Below are 18652 nucleotides of genomic sequence, written 5' to 3' on the forward strand. Positions count from 1 at the left end.
GCTGGTGGAAACCGGTGTTTTTTGTTGATTATTAGTTAGTCATGACAGTGCCCAGAGGCCCCAATCAAGATCAGGGTCCAAGGAGCAAGGCAGTGTACCAATACACGTGAAGTCACTGTCCCCATACAAAGAGTTTACAATAAACAGCTTGTTTTAGAAACAGGAAAGTGCTATCTGGCTCAACATATCTGTGTGTGTTTGTCTGTATCTTAATCCCTTTTTTCTCAGAAACCGATCTAGTTATCTGTTGAATTCATTTATACTACGTGCTTCAATTATGATAATCCAGTAACTTACTCTTTGTACGCGTGTTCCTTATTTATTCAGTTTCCAAATTTTTAAATTTTAAACCCCTGATCAGTAGAAAAATGTATTTCTGTTGACTTAATCACTTTCATACCTTTTAATACTTCTGCTAGTCACTTTTTATTCCTGTTTATAATTGCAGTAAAATGTCATTTATTACCAAATAATTTTTGAAGCTTTCCCAAAATCTGTGGATACTTACGAAAGAGAGGCCCATGCTTCTGCCTCAAAACCACTGGTTCCCTGTTTTCAGTACAAAACTCCTGCTGTAACTTGTCTTCTACTTGTTCTTATTGCTCCACTAAGAGACGGCCTCACTTTCCACATAAAAATAGATTCTGTGTTAAAGTATATATCCAGAGGTAAATGTCATCAATTCTCACATTTCAGAGTTGACTGTTTCTAGTGAAGCTGTGGGCTGACCATGCTATCAGTAGAGACCTGCTGGCATGAATCTAATGCACATTTAGCTACCTTCTTTATTGCTTTCATCTGCTACTTTGCATGTTTCATACCATTCCCTTTTCTCTCTTGCTTGCTTTCTTTTCTCATCTTCTCTCTTCTTTGCTTACCTCCCAATCTCTACCCCCATTATTAAACCCCCTTTCCCTCCATTCCACTTCAAACTGTACTTTAAATTTGTAATTCATAATGAATTTTAATGTCGTATTAGTTACATATCTGGTCAAAAAACTTAATCAGAGTAGAAGCCACGTTATCAAGCATTAATATACTACTTCATTAGAAGAAAAGGAGGACTTGTGGCACCTTAGAGACTAACCAATTTATTTGAGCATAAGCTTTCGTGAGCTACAGCTCACTTCATCGAATAATGAAGCTTATGCTCAAATAAATTGGTTAGTCTCTAAGGTGCCACAAGTCCTCCTTTTCTTTTTGCGGATACAGACTAACACGGCTGCTACTCTGAATACTTCATTAGACTTTATCTAAAAAGACAAAACAAATGTTCCTAACATAGCTTGCTTTCATGGAGATTATGCATTTCATATGAGTCTGCACAAACTTTCCAAGTTTGGCAGAAAGTAAATTAGGTTACATGTGTACATACTAGTGACTATTCAAATAGCTGTAATTACAATTTTAAGAGCATATGGCATTCTCAATGCAATAGGTGGTATCCAACTGTTCAGGAGCCAAGAAATAAGTAATAGTTCAACTGTTAACTGTTCAGTGTTTTCCAACCTCTGACTCTACCGAAGATCACCCTAAGGCATACCAGGGTTCTGTTCCTTGTGAAAGGAAGGCTGAGGCATAGTGAGAATCACTAGTTTCACATATCTCTTCAGGAATGAGGTTTTAATCCTTCGCTCTCACAGTTGATCCAAGATTTTGGAATGAACTCCCACAAAAAAGGAGAACAGCAGGAAATAAGGATAGTCACAAACCTCCACCCCTTCTGCTGCGAGTGCAATGTGCATTTCTTCAGTCATGCTTTCTGTAACTTTAACACACAGCAACATGTACAGTTAACTGCCTCCCCAAAAAATACTACCAAAATAAGACTATATGCACAGTTATCTACTTGGGGAAAGGAAGGCGGAGAACAAACCACACACATTAGATGTTTATCATTACTTAATGCACTATTGGAAGACACTCTAAGTCCTGGTCTACACTACGAGGTTAGGTCGTATTTAGCCACATTAGGTCGATTTTATAATGAATGTGTCTACACAATCAACCCCGTTCTGCCGACCTAAAGGGCTCTTAAAATCAACTGCTGTACTCCTCCCTGACGAGGGGAGTAGCACTAAAATTGACCTTCCTGGGTCGAATTTGGGGTAGTGTAGAGACAGTGCTGTGCAATTTGATGGTACTGACCTCCCGGAGCTATCCCAGAGTGCTCCAGTGTGACCACTCTGGACAGCACTTTCAACTCCGATGCACTAGCCAGGTACACAGGAAAAGCCCCAGGAACTTTTGAATTTAATTTCCTGTTTGGTCAGCATGGTGAACTCAGCAGAGCAGGTGACGATGCAGTCCCAGAATCTCAAACAAGCTCCAGCATGGAGCGAACAGGAGACACTGGATCTAATTGCTGTATGGGGAGAACAATCTGTGCAGGCAGAACTCCGATCCAGCAGAAGAAATGCTGATATATATATGCCAAATCGCACAGGGCATAGCGGAGAGAGGCTACACCAGGGATGCACAACAGTGCTGCGTGAAAATTAAGGAGCTCAGGCAAGACTATCAAAAGACAAAGGAGGCAAATGGTCACTCTGGGTCAGAGCCCCAGACATGCCGCTTCTATGATCAGCTGCATGCCATTCTAGGGGGGGACCCTACCAGTACCCCAACACTCTCTGTGGAGACCTGCAAGGTGGCAGCCTCAAGCAACGTGAATGAGGAAGAGAATGTGCAGCAGGCAAGCAGAGAATCCATTCTCCCCGGTAGCCAGGACCTTTTCCTCACCCTGGACCTCTCAGGGCATATTGTTCCCGGACCCTGATGGCGGAGAAGGCACCCCGGTGCGTGCACATTTGTAATGACACTACAGGGGTTAAAAGCAATTGTGTTTAATGTTTGATTTGCCCTGAACAATTGGGATACATTCACAGCCAGTACAGCTAATGGAAAAGTGTGTTTACATGTCTGGGGATGGAGCGGGAATCCTCCAGGGACATGTCCATGAAGCTCTCCTGGAGGTACTCTGAAAGCCTTTGCAGAAGGTTTCTGCGGAGGGCTGCCTTAGCAGCTGGGTATTGATTGCCCTGGCTACTTGGATCACAGCATCCCCCACGGTAGATTTGCCCACTCCGAATTGATTCCTGACTGACCAGTAGCAGTCAGGCGATGCAAGCTTCCACGGGGCTATTGCCACTCGCTTCTCAACTGTCAGGGCAGGTCTCATCTTGGTATTCCTGCGCTTTAGGGCAGGGGAAAGCAACTCACGAAGTTCCATGAAAGTGGCCTTTTGCATGCGAAAGTTTCGCAGCCACTGGGAATCATCCCATACCCACAACACTATGTGGTCCCATCAGTCTGTTCTTGTTTACCGAGCCCAGAATCGGTGTTCCGCTGCATCAACGTGCCCCAATGCCACTATGGTATCCCAATTACCACATCGTGTGCTTTCAGGAACATCTGTGTCCATGTCCTCCTCACAATCATCCTTGTGCTGGCGGCTCCTAGCTAGGCTCTGCACATACTGCAGGATAATGCACGAGGTATTGCAGCGCTCACAAAAGCAGTGTATGGCTGAGCGGGCTCCATTCTTGCTGTGCTATGGCATCTGCACGGATAACCCAGGAAAAAAGGCGCAAAATGATTGTTTGCCACTGCTTTCAAGGAGGGAGGGAGGAGGGGAGACGGACGACATGTACCCAAAACCACCCGCAACAATGTTTTTGCCCCACCAGGCATTGGGAGCTAAACCCAGAATTCCAATGGGAAGTGGGAACTGTGGGATAGCTACTCATAGTTCACCACTCTGAGAGTCTATGCTAGCCACGATACTGGGGACGCACTCGGCCGACCTAATGCGCTTAGTGGGGACATGCACGATCGACTGTATAAAATCGGTTGCTAACGATGGACTTCAATAAAATCAACCTAATTTCGTAGTGTAGACGTGCCTTAAGTGTTGGTGATTCCAATGGCTATTCTCCAGCATAGCTGGACTAACGTTATTCGCAGTTCTCCTTATTTGTTCCATGAAATAATGTTAGTCCAGCTATGTTAGAGTATAGCCATTTGCAAATGGTTTTACATTATAATCAAGTTTTAGAATCTCATAATATAGAGAAATATATTTGTAGACTTAAAATAGAAAAACTGCAATTTTTACAACCAATCACTTTAAATTTGCTGTCTCTTTCCTAAATAAGTTTGCCTCTCAATTCTCAGGTTTTCTCCAGTGAAAAGTTAATGCCATTCACCATACAAAAATTTGAGGAAGTACTAGTAAAACCAGCAAAGCAGAAATTTAAATACAAAAATAACAAAGAAAATAAGCATGGATTAATTAGATTAGCAACTAATAAATTAGATTGTTGTAGTGAAACAGGTATCAGAGAGAGAATATGTGAACTTTTCTATATCTGAGACGTCTGCTACTTTGTTTCTGTGCCCCTGCTTTCCTCTAAAAATGGCCTCCACTGTAGGTTACAAAGGCTCCTGCCCATAGTGAATTGAGATTCCAGTTTTATTTGCTTAAATTAGAAAGCTTTATTATAGCTCAGTATGGAAGGCTTTCATTTATTGTACATGTACTCTTTTTTGTAGGATTTAAGTCCCCTTCGCTGCATCAGGGTTTGTTGGCACACATCTCATTGACTTTAGTGGGACTAGATATGGATACTGGGATCAGAATGTAGGATCGGAGCAACAGCTCTGCTACAGTTAAGGTTAAGACTAGCTTTATTTTTAACGACTGACAGTTTAAAATGCTCTCAAATCTGTAGAGGTAATGACATGGTCATGAAATTTGGTGTGTATCATGAGGGTGTGAAGTACAGTCAGTGATCCAAATTTGGAGCCATTTGACCAAGGGATTCTCAAGACACAGTCCTGGGAGGTGTGTGTGTGTGGGGGGGAGCTTTTCTTAAAATTTATATATTCTGGCAAAGTTTTTTTGCTCACAGAGAGAGATTGCGCTAGGACTCAGATCAATGCACCAAGGTCTCAAACACTGGAGAGTTACCCCAACAGAGTGCATGGCACCCACCAGCCCATGGGGGAAAATCAAATTAAAACATTTTTAGAAAAAGAGTTTGCTTTTCCAGTTAGGTATGCTAAAGCTTGCATGCCTATCCACGCTCTGAATGTATTACACTGCACATGTGCTGAGAGAGAGGCTATCTATCTAGAAAACTGCATCAGCATCACAGGATCTGTTTGGCTCTGAAGGTATGTGTTAATGGTCATCAAATCTGAGCACCATGCCAGGCTGTGAGTTCAAATCCAAAGTACGTCAGAAATCTGAGGTGTTTAAAAAAATAATGTAGGCATACAGTTCCAGACTACATCTGGTTGTTTTTTATTATTATGGGGAAATGTAATCCAACTACAGCAGAATATTCAGAAGGTGCTGACACTATGGTTTTGAAAAGAAAAGAAACTGCACAACTACCCCTGGGAGGGGAGAGAGATTATAGGTGAAGAGAGTAGATGGGAACAAGGGGTAAGAGTTTGGGGATCAGGTGATGGGGAAGGATGGGACACTAGGAAGGGAACATGGGGGGTGAGTGACGGGGGAACTGGGTGAGAATAGGAGTAGTGTGGCCTGTGTCAGCCCTAAATTCCCCTCCTATATGTGCACCATGATCTGGAGGCCCTCAGCTCATCTGTGGGGTGTGGCATCCTCTCTTCTCCCCCTCATCTGAGCCAGGTTCTGGAGGGGGCTTGCGTATCTGGGAGCAGTTGAGCCCCTCTTCCGATCCTCCCTGTGTGAGCTGGGATCCCTGCCCTGTGGGTTGTCTCAGCTCCCTGCCTGTGCGTGTATGTGTCTGCGCACGTGCACCAGGATATGACTGGCCCTGCCCAACTATAGGGGTCTGACTCCACCTTCCCTGCCCCCTCTAATGTGAGCCAGGTTCTTGTGGGAGCTTGCATTTCTGGAAGTGAAGAAGTGAGCTGTAGCTCACGAAAGCTTATGCTCTAATAAATTGGTTAGTCTCTAAGGTGCCACAAGTCCTCCTTTTCTTTTTGCATTTCTGGTGGTATCTGAGCCCCATTCCCTAAGCCCTTCATGTGGTCTGGAATCGTGGGGAATCTTTCTTACTTAGTTGAAGTCTCCTGTGCCTGGTGGCAGATGACGCCACCTATTTTTCCAATGCTGTCTGTCCAGAGCAAGACCATCGTAGGTTGTCTCCATGATGACAGCATCCTTTACGATTGCCCTGTGATGGGTCATTCTTTGCCCTCCATGCCTTCTCTTCATTCTAGGTGGAATCCAATCTAAGATATAACTTGTGCTTCTGCCATAGGATAGCCTGGTGACATGGGTGAACGTAGCCATCTTTGTCTTAGACCCATGCAGCACTACACTTCTCCATTCCTTATATGATCTCACCAATGAATTCCCACGATTCTTCTCAGACAAAGCTTCTGAAATGCATACAGCTTCCTGTTGTGTACTTTCACCATCAACCATGTTTCCAAGGCATACAGTACTTTTGGAAGGACAGTAGTGTTGTACAGTTACATTTTATCTGGGTAAATGTAACTTCTTAATCTTCCAGATGTTTGACAGATGGAAAAATGATCCAGTGGCTTTGCTGAGTCTTGTCTTCACTCCTTTAGTGAGCTGGTGGTTAGCAGATATTGTACTTCCAAGATAAACAGAGTCATCAACTCTTTTGTTCTCTTCTCCATCAATCACACATCCGCCAGCGTTGACAGCAGTCTCTCCTAGCTTTGTGATCTTGGTCTTCTGCATATTGATACAAAGTCCCACTTTGGTGGCAGCTGCTTTTATGCTCATAAAGGGTCTTTTCCTTCCATCAAAGTTTATAAAGTTAGCCTAACCAGCAGTGAAGGCACATCTCAAGCTGCAACTTAGCAAAAGATTTGAGGAGTTAAAGACACTGACAAATGGCATAGAAGAACAATGGTAGTTTTTCAAAGAAGCAAATATGGATGCAGCCCGAACTGCATTGGGGTGAGAAGATCTAAGAAAGTTGGAGCATTTTTTTCTAAATACATGGAGACTTGTTGAGGAAAAGAAAGAATTAAAGAACAAAATTCAACAAGAATAAGACAGCAGGAACTGAGCTATTCTGAAGTATATGCAGACAAAGGCAAGGAAGTTAAGAGATCAGCCGGAAGAGATAAGAGAGAATGGATGGAAAACGAAGCAAGGGAAGCTGAGGAGAGGATTCTAAAAAGCTTTTTCTGGTATCCAAATAACTGACGTCACAATTCTCAAACCATTGAGGCATTTTAAATGCTCAAGATGGTACGATTTTAACCACAGAGGACAGAGTATTCTCAGGCTGTGCTCCACCACCGGAACCACTAACATGATTGAGAGATGTGAAGAAATAGGGGATTTATCTATATCATGACGAATAATCACCTTTGAGGAAGTAACTAAGGCCATAAACCAACTGAAGAGTGGTAAAGCTAGACTATGATAAGATAGATACTGAAATGTTAAAAGCTGGAAAGGAAGTGAGGGTGAAGTGCATGTGCAGCTTGTACAGATTGGTTTGGGAAAAAGAGGTCTGTCCTAAAGATTGAAGAAGAGAACCCCCCAAAAGTAGGGACCAGCTTATTTGTGATAACTGGAGAAGTATGACCCCCCTATCTGTACCTAGAATAGTGTGGTATATTACCATTTTGAATAGGATGAAAACTACTGTTGACAAAGTACTCAGGGAAGAACAGTCTGGATTTCATAGATACTAAGGTCAGAAGGGACCATTATGATCATCTAGTCTGACCTCCTGCACAACGCAGGTCACAGAATCTCACCCACCCACTCCTGCTAAAAACCTCACCTATGTCTGAGCTATTGAAGTCCTCAAATCGTGGTTTAAAGACTTCAAGGAGCAGAGAATCCTCCAGCAAGTGACCTGTGCCCTATGCTACAGAGGAAGGCGAAAAACCTGCAGGGCCTCTTCCAATCTGCCCTGGAGGAAAATTCCTTCCTGACCCCAAATATGGTGATCAGCTAAACCCTGAGCATATGGGCAAGATTCACCAGCCAGATACCCAGGAAAGAATTTTCTGTAGTAACTCAGATCCCACCCCATCTAACATCCCATCACAGGCCATTAGGCCTATTTACCATGAATATTTAAAGATCAATTAATTACCAAAATCATGTTATCCCATCATACCATCTCTTCCATAAACTTATCGAGTTTAATCTTAAAGTCAGATAGATCTTTTGCCCCCACTGCTTCCTTGGAAGGCTATTCCAAAACTTCACTCCTCTGATGGTTAGAAACCTTCGTCTAATTTCAAGTCTAAACTTCCCAATGGCCAGTTTATATCCATTTGTTCTTGTGTCCACATTGGTATTGAGCTGAAATAATTCGTCTCCCTCTCCAGTATTTATCCCTCTGATATATTTATAGAGAGCAATCATATCTCCCCTCAACCTTCTTTTAGTTAGGCTAAACAGCCAAGCTCCTTGAGTCTCCTTTCATGACACAAGTTTTCCATTCCTCGGATCATCCTGGTAGCCCTTCTCTGTACCTGTTCCAGTTTGAATTCATGCTTCTTAAACATGGGAGACCGGAACTGCACGCAGTATTCCAGATGAGGTTTCACCGGTGCCTTGTATAATGGTACTAAAACCTCCTTATCCCTACTGGAAATACCTCTCCTGATGCATCCCAATACCGCATTAGCTTTTTTCACCGCCATATCACATTGGCGGCTCATAGTCATCTTATGATCAACCAGTACTTCAAGGTCCTTCTCCTCCTCCGTTACTTCTAATTGATGCGTCCCCAGCTTATAACTAAAATTCTTGTTGTTAATCCCTAAATGCATGACCTTACACTTCTCACTATTAAATTTCATCCTATTACTATTACTCCGGTTTACAAGGTCATCCAGATCCTCCTGTATGATATCCCGGTCCTTCTCTGAACTGGCAATACCTCCCAGCTTTGTATCATCCGCAGACTTTATTAGCACACTCCCACTTTTTGTGCCAAGGTCAGTAATAAAAAGATTAAATAAGATTTGGTCCCAAAACTGAACCCTGAGGAACTCCACTGGTAACCTCCCTCCAGCCTGACAGTTCACCTTTCAGTAGGACCCGCTGTAGTCTCCCTGTTAACCAATTCCTTATCCACCTTTCAGTTTTCATATTGATCCCCATCTTTTCCAGTTTAACTAATAATTCCCCATGTGGCACGGTATCAAACGCCTTACTGAAATCTAGGTAAATTAGATCCACTGCGTTTCCTTTGTCTAAAAAAATCTGTTACTTTCTCAAAGGAGATCAGGTTGGTTTGGCACAATCTATCTTTTGTAAAACTATGTTGTATTTTGTCCCATTTACCATTGACTTCAATGTCCTTAACTACTTTCTCCTTCAAATTTTTTCCAAGACCTTGCATACTACAGATGTCAAACTAACAGGCCTGTAGTTACCTGGATCCAGTAGGTTGTGTTCAGATCAGATTTTTACCTGGAGAAGACTTATTGAGAGAGGCTTAGAATACTAGCAGAAGATTGGTTTTAACTTGGCTGATTTTATGAAAGCATTTGATAGTGGCCTCAGAGAAGCCTTCTGGAAGATTGTGGGACACTATGAAATTCCAGCAAAGATTGTTAATTTGATAAAAGCTTTTATGATTAGCCTGCATTCTGCATGAGGACAGAGAATGGAGGTGCAGAATGGTTTAAGATAATGCAAGGTATGTCCCATCCCCATTTCTTTTCTGTAGTGTCATAGATTTTGTGATAAGAAGCGTGTCAGGTGTTGTCAAGGCCACTGGTATTGTTTGGGCAAGTGATAAGCTGCAAGATATACCATCTGCAAAATCTATAGCTGAACTGTATACCAACTTGGATAGAATGAAAAGACTCTCTTTATGAGCACAAAAGCAGATCTGGGGATCACTGCTGACTGCACCCTGGGGTGTCTACCCCTCCCCCCCCATATGAGCTAGATTGGGGAGGTTGCCTTTTTGGGGGTGCCTGAGTGCCTCTCCCTACATCCTCATGTGATCCAGGATCTGCGGAAGCCCTGCCCCTCTGGTTGGGGAGCTTAGAAAAGGCGTGCTTTGAGCATGCACCAAGAACACACTTTGGAGACCAGAGGGAGGATTGGAACTGAGAACAAGTATACTTGACACATATCAAAAACTCTCCTCCACTGGGGAGAGGGGAAGGGAACACCCACTGACATGAATAGAGCCGTTCACACTTCACACAGCCATTCACAAGAACCTTCACACCTGCTAATAATCTTAGGAGAGACCTCTTCTTTCCTCCCACAACTCCAATAAGGGCTCTGGTAGAACTCAGGCCTTCAAACCCCACAAAGAATTTTTCTGTGGTTACAAGTTTATCAGCATTAGTTCAGAACATGCACAACCATGAATAGTTCAGTCTTTCCTTTACACAGCTTGGGCCTTTGATCTTCAGGCTCTGGGAACAGGTAATCAGCAGACAGTGGTCATCTCCTCAGGGTATAGCTTCAAAAGGCTGAATTTTTTGCATAACCAGAGGTGGGAAATTTGTATTCAACTCCTGCAAGTGATTAACGAGGGAAACACTTGATACTGTTTGCCCCAAAAGTCCATTCTTGTCTGGCCAATTCGGTATAGTCCTTTGAAGTTCATGAGATTTCCAAGGGTTAACATCCCATCTCCCCTCTAGATAAGTTACATACAACCCTGGACTGCAATAATACATAACCTTTATATTTAATACAATGGACTCCAAAGATGCTTAGTTACATATGTTTTATTTTTTCAAGGATATTTCAGGAAATTGCCACATCTGTGACAAATGGTCTGGGTCTGCAGTGAGGGATGAAGGTATTATACAGAGGGGGGAAAGTGGGGAAAAGGTGGTAGGGGAGGGAAGAGGGTTTAGGGGGCTCTGGTAAAGGGGTGTGGGTAGATATTAGGGGGAGGGAGGAAACAGGAGGGGTTGGTGAACTGAGGGATAGCACAGGAAGTTGAGGAGGGGTGGCTGTCAGCTCTGAATTCTCCCCTTCTGTGTGTGGTTTGGGATCCGGGAGAGACTGTTTCTCTTGAGGTTTCTGATCCCCTCTCTTTCCCCCTTCATGTGAACTGGGGTCTGGGGTTGAAGGAAAGAAGGTAACACAAATGTAAACATTTGAAATCCAGAAAACAAACAGTTAAGATACATCACCTAAATTTTCCATCTTTAAAATGGGCCTCCTAATGTAAAATTCTTTAAGATCTACTGAGGAAAAGCATTCTATAAAAGCTACGTCTTTTGGTTATTTTCTAGTCACAGCAGCGTTTTGACTGTAAACCTAGATGAGTATACAACTGTCCAAGTGACCACTCACTCCTACCAATAAACATTTCTCTTTCTGTTTAAAAAACTAGAACATTAAATGGCAAAAAGCTTTGTTAACTCAGAGTTAAAGTTGCCTGGTGATAACTTGTGCCATTCCAGAATGTTGAGTTCAGCAAAACTCAAACTTCTGAAAACGAGGAAAGACAGAGTTAAGGTAAACAGCCACATAACCTTAATTCTCTGCCCTTTTTGAGTGATATCCCAACACGCCCATAACACACACACTCGCATTCTGCCTTTTCACTCTAATGGACTGATGCTACCCATACTATCCCTACGCTCAAACACTGAGCATACTCCCCCAACAAAATAGCACATCTGTAAAATATAGCAGCCACTTCATGTCCTTTTACAACCCTTTCACACTTGCACACAGGATACCATGTATACCTATACTTCCCCCTGCCTATCATTAAATCCACAGACTGCTCTCATATGGCAGAACCCATGGTAAGCAGACCCTAGTGCTGTGCTACCAATGCAGCCTACACAATTTTGTGTTGAATTGTTGCAAACTGGAACCTGCAGATACACAGGTACCTCTTTCCTTTCATAACATACGTGGTGGGGGGACTCAGATCCAGATCTCCTCATATCACAATTGCAGTTCTTTCAAGCTGCTTCACTTTATTCCTCCACCATTCAATACAACTACATCTTACACAGTGAATGCAGCTGGAGTACATGCAGGTAATTCCTGGTGGCCGTTGCCAGCTCCATGGGAAAGAGTTAAGGTTATGTATTTCCTGGTTTTCAGAAGTTTGAGTTTTGCGGAATTTGACGTTGTGGAAGGGCACAAGCCATCGCTGGAAACCTTAACTCTGAGTTAGCAAAGTTTTTTGTCATTTAATAGTAAGTAAATAAGTGGTGAGATTATTGCAGCATATTTTTGTCATACTTGGCAAATAGAGAATTTTAAATTTATTTTCTAAATGTATTTGTATATAGCTTCAAATGCTGTAACCTTCTAAAAGTACACAAATTAATACCATCTCCATGTGGTGCCCCCCGGGCTGTGTACTTCCTAATACCATTGTATGAAGATTTATGAAAACATGAAATTAATTAGTATGTACTGGGTTAGTGTATATCCTTGGCTCTAGCTCTGAGGAAGCTTTAGTCATTGCATTATTTAGGTCTTGATCTTGTTTACATCTTATTAAACTTACTTCTCAAGTGGATTAGACTCCGTTACTTGGCAAGTTTTTAAATTTTATTTGTTTATTATTGCTTATTATGCCCTGTTTTAATATTAATTCAATTTTCTTTTAAAAAGCCCTCCACGATGTTCACATGAAGGGTGCTAAATAAGTGTAAGTGACTGATTGAATCTAGTTTTAGAATTATGCCAGATTTTGGTCATTATGATTTTGTATGGTCATCAACATATGCAAGAAATTGCATTTCTTGAATATAAATACCATAGCTACTCTCCATTTCTCTCTTCTGCAGTGCTTTTCATTTTGCTCTTGTTTAAGACGGGGGAAGCAGGACTGTGTGTCCAACGCCCCTGTCTTTGTTAGTGTTTGTGCGTGTGCATAAGGATTAATAAACAGTACATTTCCATATCTATAGCATTATTTTTTCTGTTAATTTCTTTATTAGCGGACATAGCTCAAAGATACAGGATAAGCAAATATCCAACCCTAAAACTGTTCCGGAATGGGATGATGATGAAGAGAGAGTATAGGGGTCAGAGGTCGGTGACAGCAATAGCAGATTATATCAGGCAACAGAAAAGCAATCCTATTCGAGAAGTTAATGACTTGGAAGAAATTAAGTCTCTTGACGTAAGTCTCTTGATTGGTGTTCTATGAAGTATGTGGATTTTAGAGTTTTGTATTTTGAGACAAAGTGAATCATGTAGTGTTTAATTTGTATGTATTTCTTGATTTTTTTACCATTCAAAAGAATTATTTTATTGGCTTTTATATTCGCAATGAAAAGCAGATAATTATTTCTAGTATTTCAAATTATTGGAATTAACTTTTACTTTTTTTAATCGCATGGATTTTGTTAAGATGTTATCTACCTCACTGGAATTTTTTTCATTTATGTGTCAATTTGAAAACAGGAAAAGAAGCACTTTACATTCCTTCACTGAAAAAGTATTAAGTAACATTTCTAGTCTAAATTTTTAAAACCTGCATTTTTGTATGGTCACACCTCATTTGGAGACAGATGGACAACAGCCCTTGCCCATGTCTCTGATTGTGGGATAAATGAAAAGCATTTCTGGGTTTAACATTTTTTTGGGGGAATAATAATAGCCTTTGGTGACTGAAATTTTTAAAAAAAGTCATAAGTACATACTTTGTTTTACAGCGCAGTAAAAGAAATATCATTGGATATTTCGAGCAAAAGGACACCACCAACTATAGAACTTTTGAAAGAGTAGCAAATATTTTGCACGATGATTGTGTCTTCCTTTCTGCAACTGGGTAAGTTTTTACATGTATTGGCTGTGTGACTGATCCTGAAGACTTTACACTAACAAATTAGTCCTGCTTAATAGAAAGAATTTTTGGTAAAGAACTAAAAGATTATTGGATTAGAGTCTAAAAGCAAATCCTTGCACTGAGATCAACCTAGAAGACTAAATAAAAAACACATCTAGCCAGATAGCTCTTAGTATCTTTAGTTTTTGTAGTGAAACCTTGTTTTGTTGGCATTATGCCTCTTCTTTACTGTTCCTGCAGTAGTCAGTTTGGGATTTTCTCTGCACAGAAAGTAATAGGGAGTCCATTAGCAATATCAGGCATTTAAATTTTAAAAATGCTGATGTGTAGAATGTTTTGTAGCAATCTGAATATTTTTGTAACTTTCACATTTGTTTAATCAATACTTTCTAAGACTTTCTTATAAATACTCTGTTTTCTTAAAATTCCATTGCTCTTCATAATAATTGCTGTTTGAGAGTAAGAGAATTCAGTAGATAATTACATCTGTGCTAGTGAAAACATAGCTGCTTAAAATCTTTTCACCTGTAAATTCCACCATTTGCTGCAGAATTCCAAAATCCCAGGCTTTGGGGACCATCAGACATAAAATTCTCCAGTGGCCTTGAAATTCTTTACCCATCTTAGTACACTTGTTTGCGGCTACAAATGAAAATACACAAGGTGTGGGCCAAAATTTTTCATATGGTCATATTGTTGAATTTTTACCTATGAAATAGTAACACATGTCTTCCTGACCCCAGCTCATTACAAAATGAAGAGAACCTAACTTCACAATTGCGGGACTTTCTATAATTATTTTTTAATGTATTGTGGTAGCACCTAGAGGCCCCAGTTGGGGACCCCATTGTCCTAAGCACTGCTCAAACATTTATATCCTTGTTTCTCAAACTTTTTATGCTAGCAACTCCATTTGGATTTTTTTTTTAAAAGGTACACATGCACACACATCCCACTAGAAAAAATTGCGACCCTCTACCTTCATCCCCCGCTCAGGGCTGGGCTTCAGCCGCGCTCGGAGCATGGGGCTCCAGACTTCAGCCCCCTGCTGCCCTCAGAGCTCCCAGTTGGAGTTTTCTGCCTTGGCGACTCCATCAAAATGGAGTCACAACCCACGTTTTGAGAACTGCTAATTTATATGAAATGGTCCCTCCCCTGAAGAATTTAATATAAAATTTAATATAAAAACCAGACCATTTTTATGGCTCACTCATCTTAAAAAAAAAAAAAAAAAAACACACACACATCAAATTCTGTTTTGTTTGGCAGTTATATTATGTGATCTATAGCACCAATGCTAGATGTCCCTCCACTTATTCATGCCTTAAACTACTGCCATATTTTACATCAGATGTGGTTGCATGTTGTTAGTGAATGAAGATTCCACTGTACAGAAGTTTCTTAAAATGCATAGGAATGATTTGGGGTGCCAATGAATCACCATAACACCCATTCCTACCTCAGCCCAAGTGCAGCTTTTGTTTTTGAGGAGGTGAGGGTTCTCTTTGATGAGGTGCTGCTTTTGGCCAGAATCTCATGTTGTTCCTAACAACAATGTGCAATCCTGAATAAATGTAAGACCTTGTCTACACTACACAGTTTTGTCAAAAAAAGCCAGCTTTCGTCAACAAAACAGTGGAGATATACACACTACAATGCCGATTTAACTCTCCTGCTACACCGACAAAATAAAACCACCACAACGAGAGGCATAGGGTTTTTTGTGACAAAGTTAGATCGGCGCAGTGTCAGCGTACTCACTGTGCTTGCTTATGTTGCCCTAATTGGTCTTCAGGAGGTGTCTCTCAATGCCCATCGTGACCGCTCTGGTCAGCAGTTTGAACTCCACTGCCCTGAAGGTACACAGGTATGTGCCCCTCCCACATTTAAAGGCCTGGGAATTTTTGAAATTCCTCTTCCTGTTTGGTCGGCATGGACAGTTCACACAGGATTTTCCCAGCTGACCATGCCTGCTTTCCGCAGTAGATACGCTCCTGTGTGGAGCACACGAGAGCTGTTGGCCCTGTTGGATCTGTGGAAAGCGGAAGCTGTGCAGTTGCAGCTTCTCTCCAGCTGTAGTAACTTTGATACCTACAGGCAGATAGCTAGTGAGATGCCAGAGAAGGGGCACAAGAGGGACATGCAGCAGTGCTGTGCTAAGATCAAGAAGCTGAGGCAGGCGTACCAGAAGGCCAGGGAGGCCAACCGTTGTTCTGGTGCAGTGCTGAAGACATGCCCCTTCTAGAAGGAGCTGCACACCATCCTCGACTGCGACCCCACCTCCTCCACCACCAGGAGCTCCATGAATACTTCAGGGGGACTGGAGGCATCGACCAGTCAAGTCAACCCCAAGGACGAAGTGGTAGACAAAGAAGTTGAGTTGGAGAAGAATGTGGAACACACCACAGTGTCGTCTGGTGGCATGGCGAGTCAGGACCTCTTTTCCATTCCAGGTTTCAGAGTAGCAGCCGTGTTAGTCTGTATTCGCAAAAAGAAAAGGAGGACTTGTGGCACCTTAGAGACTAACACATTTGTCTCTAAGGTGCCACAAGTCCTCCTTTTCTTTTTCCACTCCAGGGTGTCTAGCCAGTCTTAGCGCTCTGGCATGCCTGAAGAAGGAGATGCAAGCTCTTGTAAGCACGCATTGTGCTTTGATACTGCATGGTGAGAGGAGATTGAGCTCTCACATACTTTATGTGGGAGAAGAGGCATAAGGAACAGAAATTAACAAATGAGCCTATACAGCTGTGCAGTGGGGGCCTGGTGCAAAAGTTCGTTAATGTACACCAGGATGTCCTGCGAATCCTCCATAGAGATCTCTAAAGAACTTTTCTGTAGGTATTCTGCAATTCTCTGCCAAAGGTTCCTTGGCAGAGTTGCCTTGTTTCGCTGTAGGGATTGTTGCTGCGCAAATTGGAAATTATTTCAGCAGGGACCAGAGCAGCACACAGGCGAGCAGCATATGGACCTGGTCTGAAGCCGCATGCATGCAGGAGATGCACCCTTGCATCCTGGATTATCCTCAGGAGTGAGATATCAGGTTCAATTACCCCCACTTGTGGGCTAAGGTGCCAATATTCAGAACACTCTACCGAGGCATGTGTAGTGACCCTCTTTACAAATCACCCAGACCCTTTGTCCTTTCTTGCCCACTCCCTCTTCAGAACCCATTACCCCTCTACCCCCTGGCTGACCTCACCATTTTTCGGACTGTTGCCAAACTGTGTGCTAGTAAAGGGACAGCGAGAAATAAGTATGTGTAACTTTTGTGATTCGTGACTGTAAGTGAATTCACAATACTGTCTCTTTCATTGTTTCTTTGGCTTCTGCAGTTGTGCCCTTGAGGACCCGATCCGCCGCACCAGTGGAGCTCCTCTGTCAGCTAAGTAGGGCCCTACCAAATTCACAGTCCATTTTGGTCAAGTTCACAGTCATAGGATTTTAAAAATTGTAAATTTCATGATATCAGCTATTTAAATCTGAAATGTCATGGTGGTGTAATTGTAGGAGTACTGACCCCAAAAGGAGTTGTGGGGGTCGCAAGGTTATTGTGTGTGTGTGTGTGTGGGGGGGGGTTACGGTATGGCTACCCTTATTCCTGCGCTGCTGCTGGCAGCAGTGCAGCCTTCAGAGCTGGGCAGCTGGAGAGTGGCAGCTGCTAGCCAAGAGCCCAGCTCTGAAGGTAGAGCTGCTGCCAGCAGCAGAGCAGAATTAAGGATGGTATGGTATGGTATTGCCACCCTTACTTGCTCTGTGCCGAGCTGGACCCTCAGTCAGCAGCCACCACCCTCCAGCCGCCCAGCTCTGAAAGCAGTGCAGAAGTAAGGCTGGCAATACTGAGACCCCCCTAAAATAAACTTGTGGAACACCCCCCCCCCAAACAACTCCCTTCTGGGTTAGGACCCCCAATTTTAGAAACGCTGCCATGAAATCTGTATAGTATAGGGTAAAAGCACACAGAAGATTTCATGGCGGGAGACCAGATTTCATGGTCCATGACGTGTTTTTCAAGGCTGTGAATTTGGTAGGGCCATACAGATAAGGAGGCAAACCAGGAGGAGTAAGGATATGTTTTGTGAAGTGCTGCAGTCAACAGACGCATCACATAGTGAAACAAGAGGGTGGAGGGAGTCAATTAACGAAAGACTCAGGCAGGATAGCCTGGAAAGGACACAGTGGTAGGAGCAGATGATAAAGCTACTGGAGGGCCAGACAGAGATGCTCAAGTCCCCCATTGCACTGCAGTTTGAGCACATCTGTGCACAATTCCCCCTGCAGACAATACTGAACTCCATTCCCTGCCCTCCCCAAACTCCCTCACATGTTTACTCCTGGGGGAATTCTGCACCAAAACATTAAAACATTAAAAATTATTCCCCAAAAAATTAAAAATTCTGCACCCAATATGTTAAAATTCTGCATATTTTATTTGTCAAAATAATATAATCACACCAGTTTCAATTATTTTTGTAATTCATTTCCAAGTACCTGTCAACAAGTATCTCTGTAACAATACAGACAACAAAAAGATTCAGGAAATGTTTTTTGACAAATAGATTCCTTACTAGGCATATTAATACAGAACTCTGAGTAATAATTCATTTAAACTACAATATAGAACCATATTTCCCGCACCCCTCAGAAGCAGTGCAAAGGCTTGGGGGAGTCAGGGCTAACTGAGCAGCTGAGAGAGAGGGAAGTAATTGCTGGAAAGGAGCCTGGGTATGAACTTGAAGGGTTGTTGGGTATGGGTGGGAAAAGTATGGAACAGGTTTTTTTGGGGGCGGGGGTGGGGAGGGATTGTTAGGGAGCATCCCCCATGCAGACTCTGGCTGACCTCTAGCCTCCCTCATTCATCCAAGCACATCTGTCCCTGTTCCCATGTGTCCTTGCACCCCGTC

At 42.5% G+C, this 18652-nt stretch overlaps 1 protein-coding gene across 4 annotated transcripts in view; it reads left to right on the forward strand.

Moving 5' to 3' along the window:
• ERP44 (endoplasmic reticulum protein 44) overlaps positions 1-18652 on the forward strand; it is a 127690-nt gene that overhangs the window by 79885 nt on the left and 29153 nt on the right. For 3 of the 4 annotated variants that reach the window (XM_073332524.1, XM_073332522.1, XM_073332525.1), the window contains 3 exons: positions 12898-13082; positions 13618-13733; positions 17084-17137. In XM_073332524.1, coding sequence (XP_073188625.1) covers positions 12898-13082; positions 13618-13733; positions 17084-17137 — 355 coding nt within the window. The remainder of the gene's footprint in view (positions 1-12897; positions 13083-13617; positions 13734-17083; positions 17138-18652) is intronic. The other variant, XM_073332523.1, reaches the window with a different exon arrangement.

This window comes from Lepidochelys kempii, chromosome 2 (genome assembly GCF_965140265.1).
Source record: "Lepidochelys kempii isolate rLepKem1 chromosome 2, rLepKem1.hap2, whole genome shotgun sequence".
NCBI classification, from domain to species: domain Eukaryota; kingdom Metazoa; phylum Chordata; order Testudines; family Cheloniidae; genus Lepidochelys; species Lepidochelys kempii.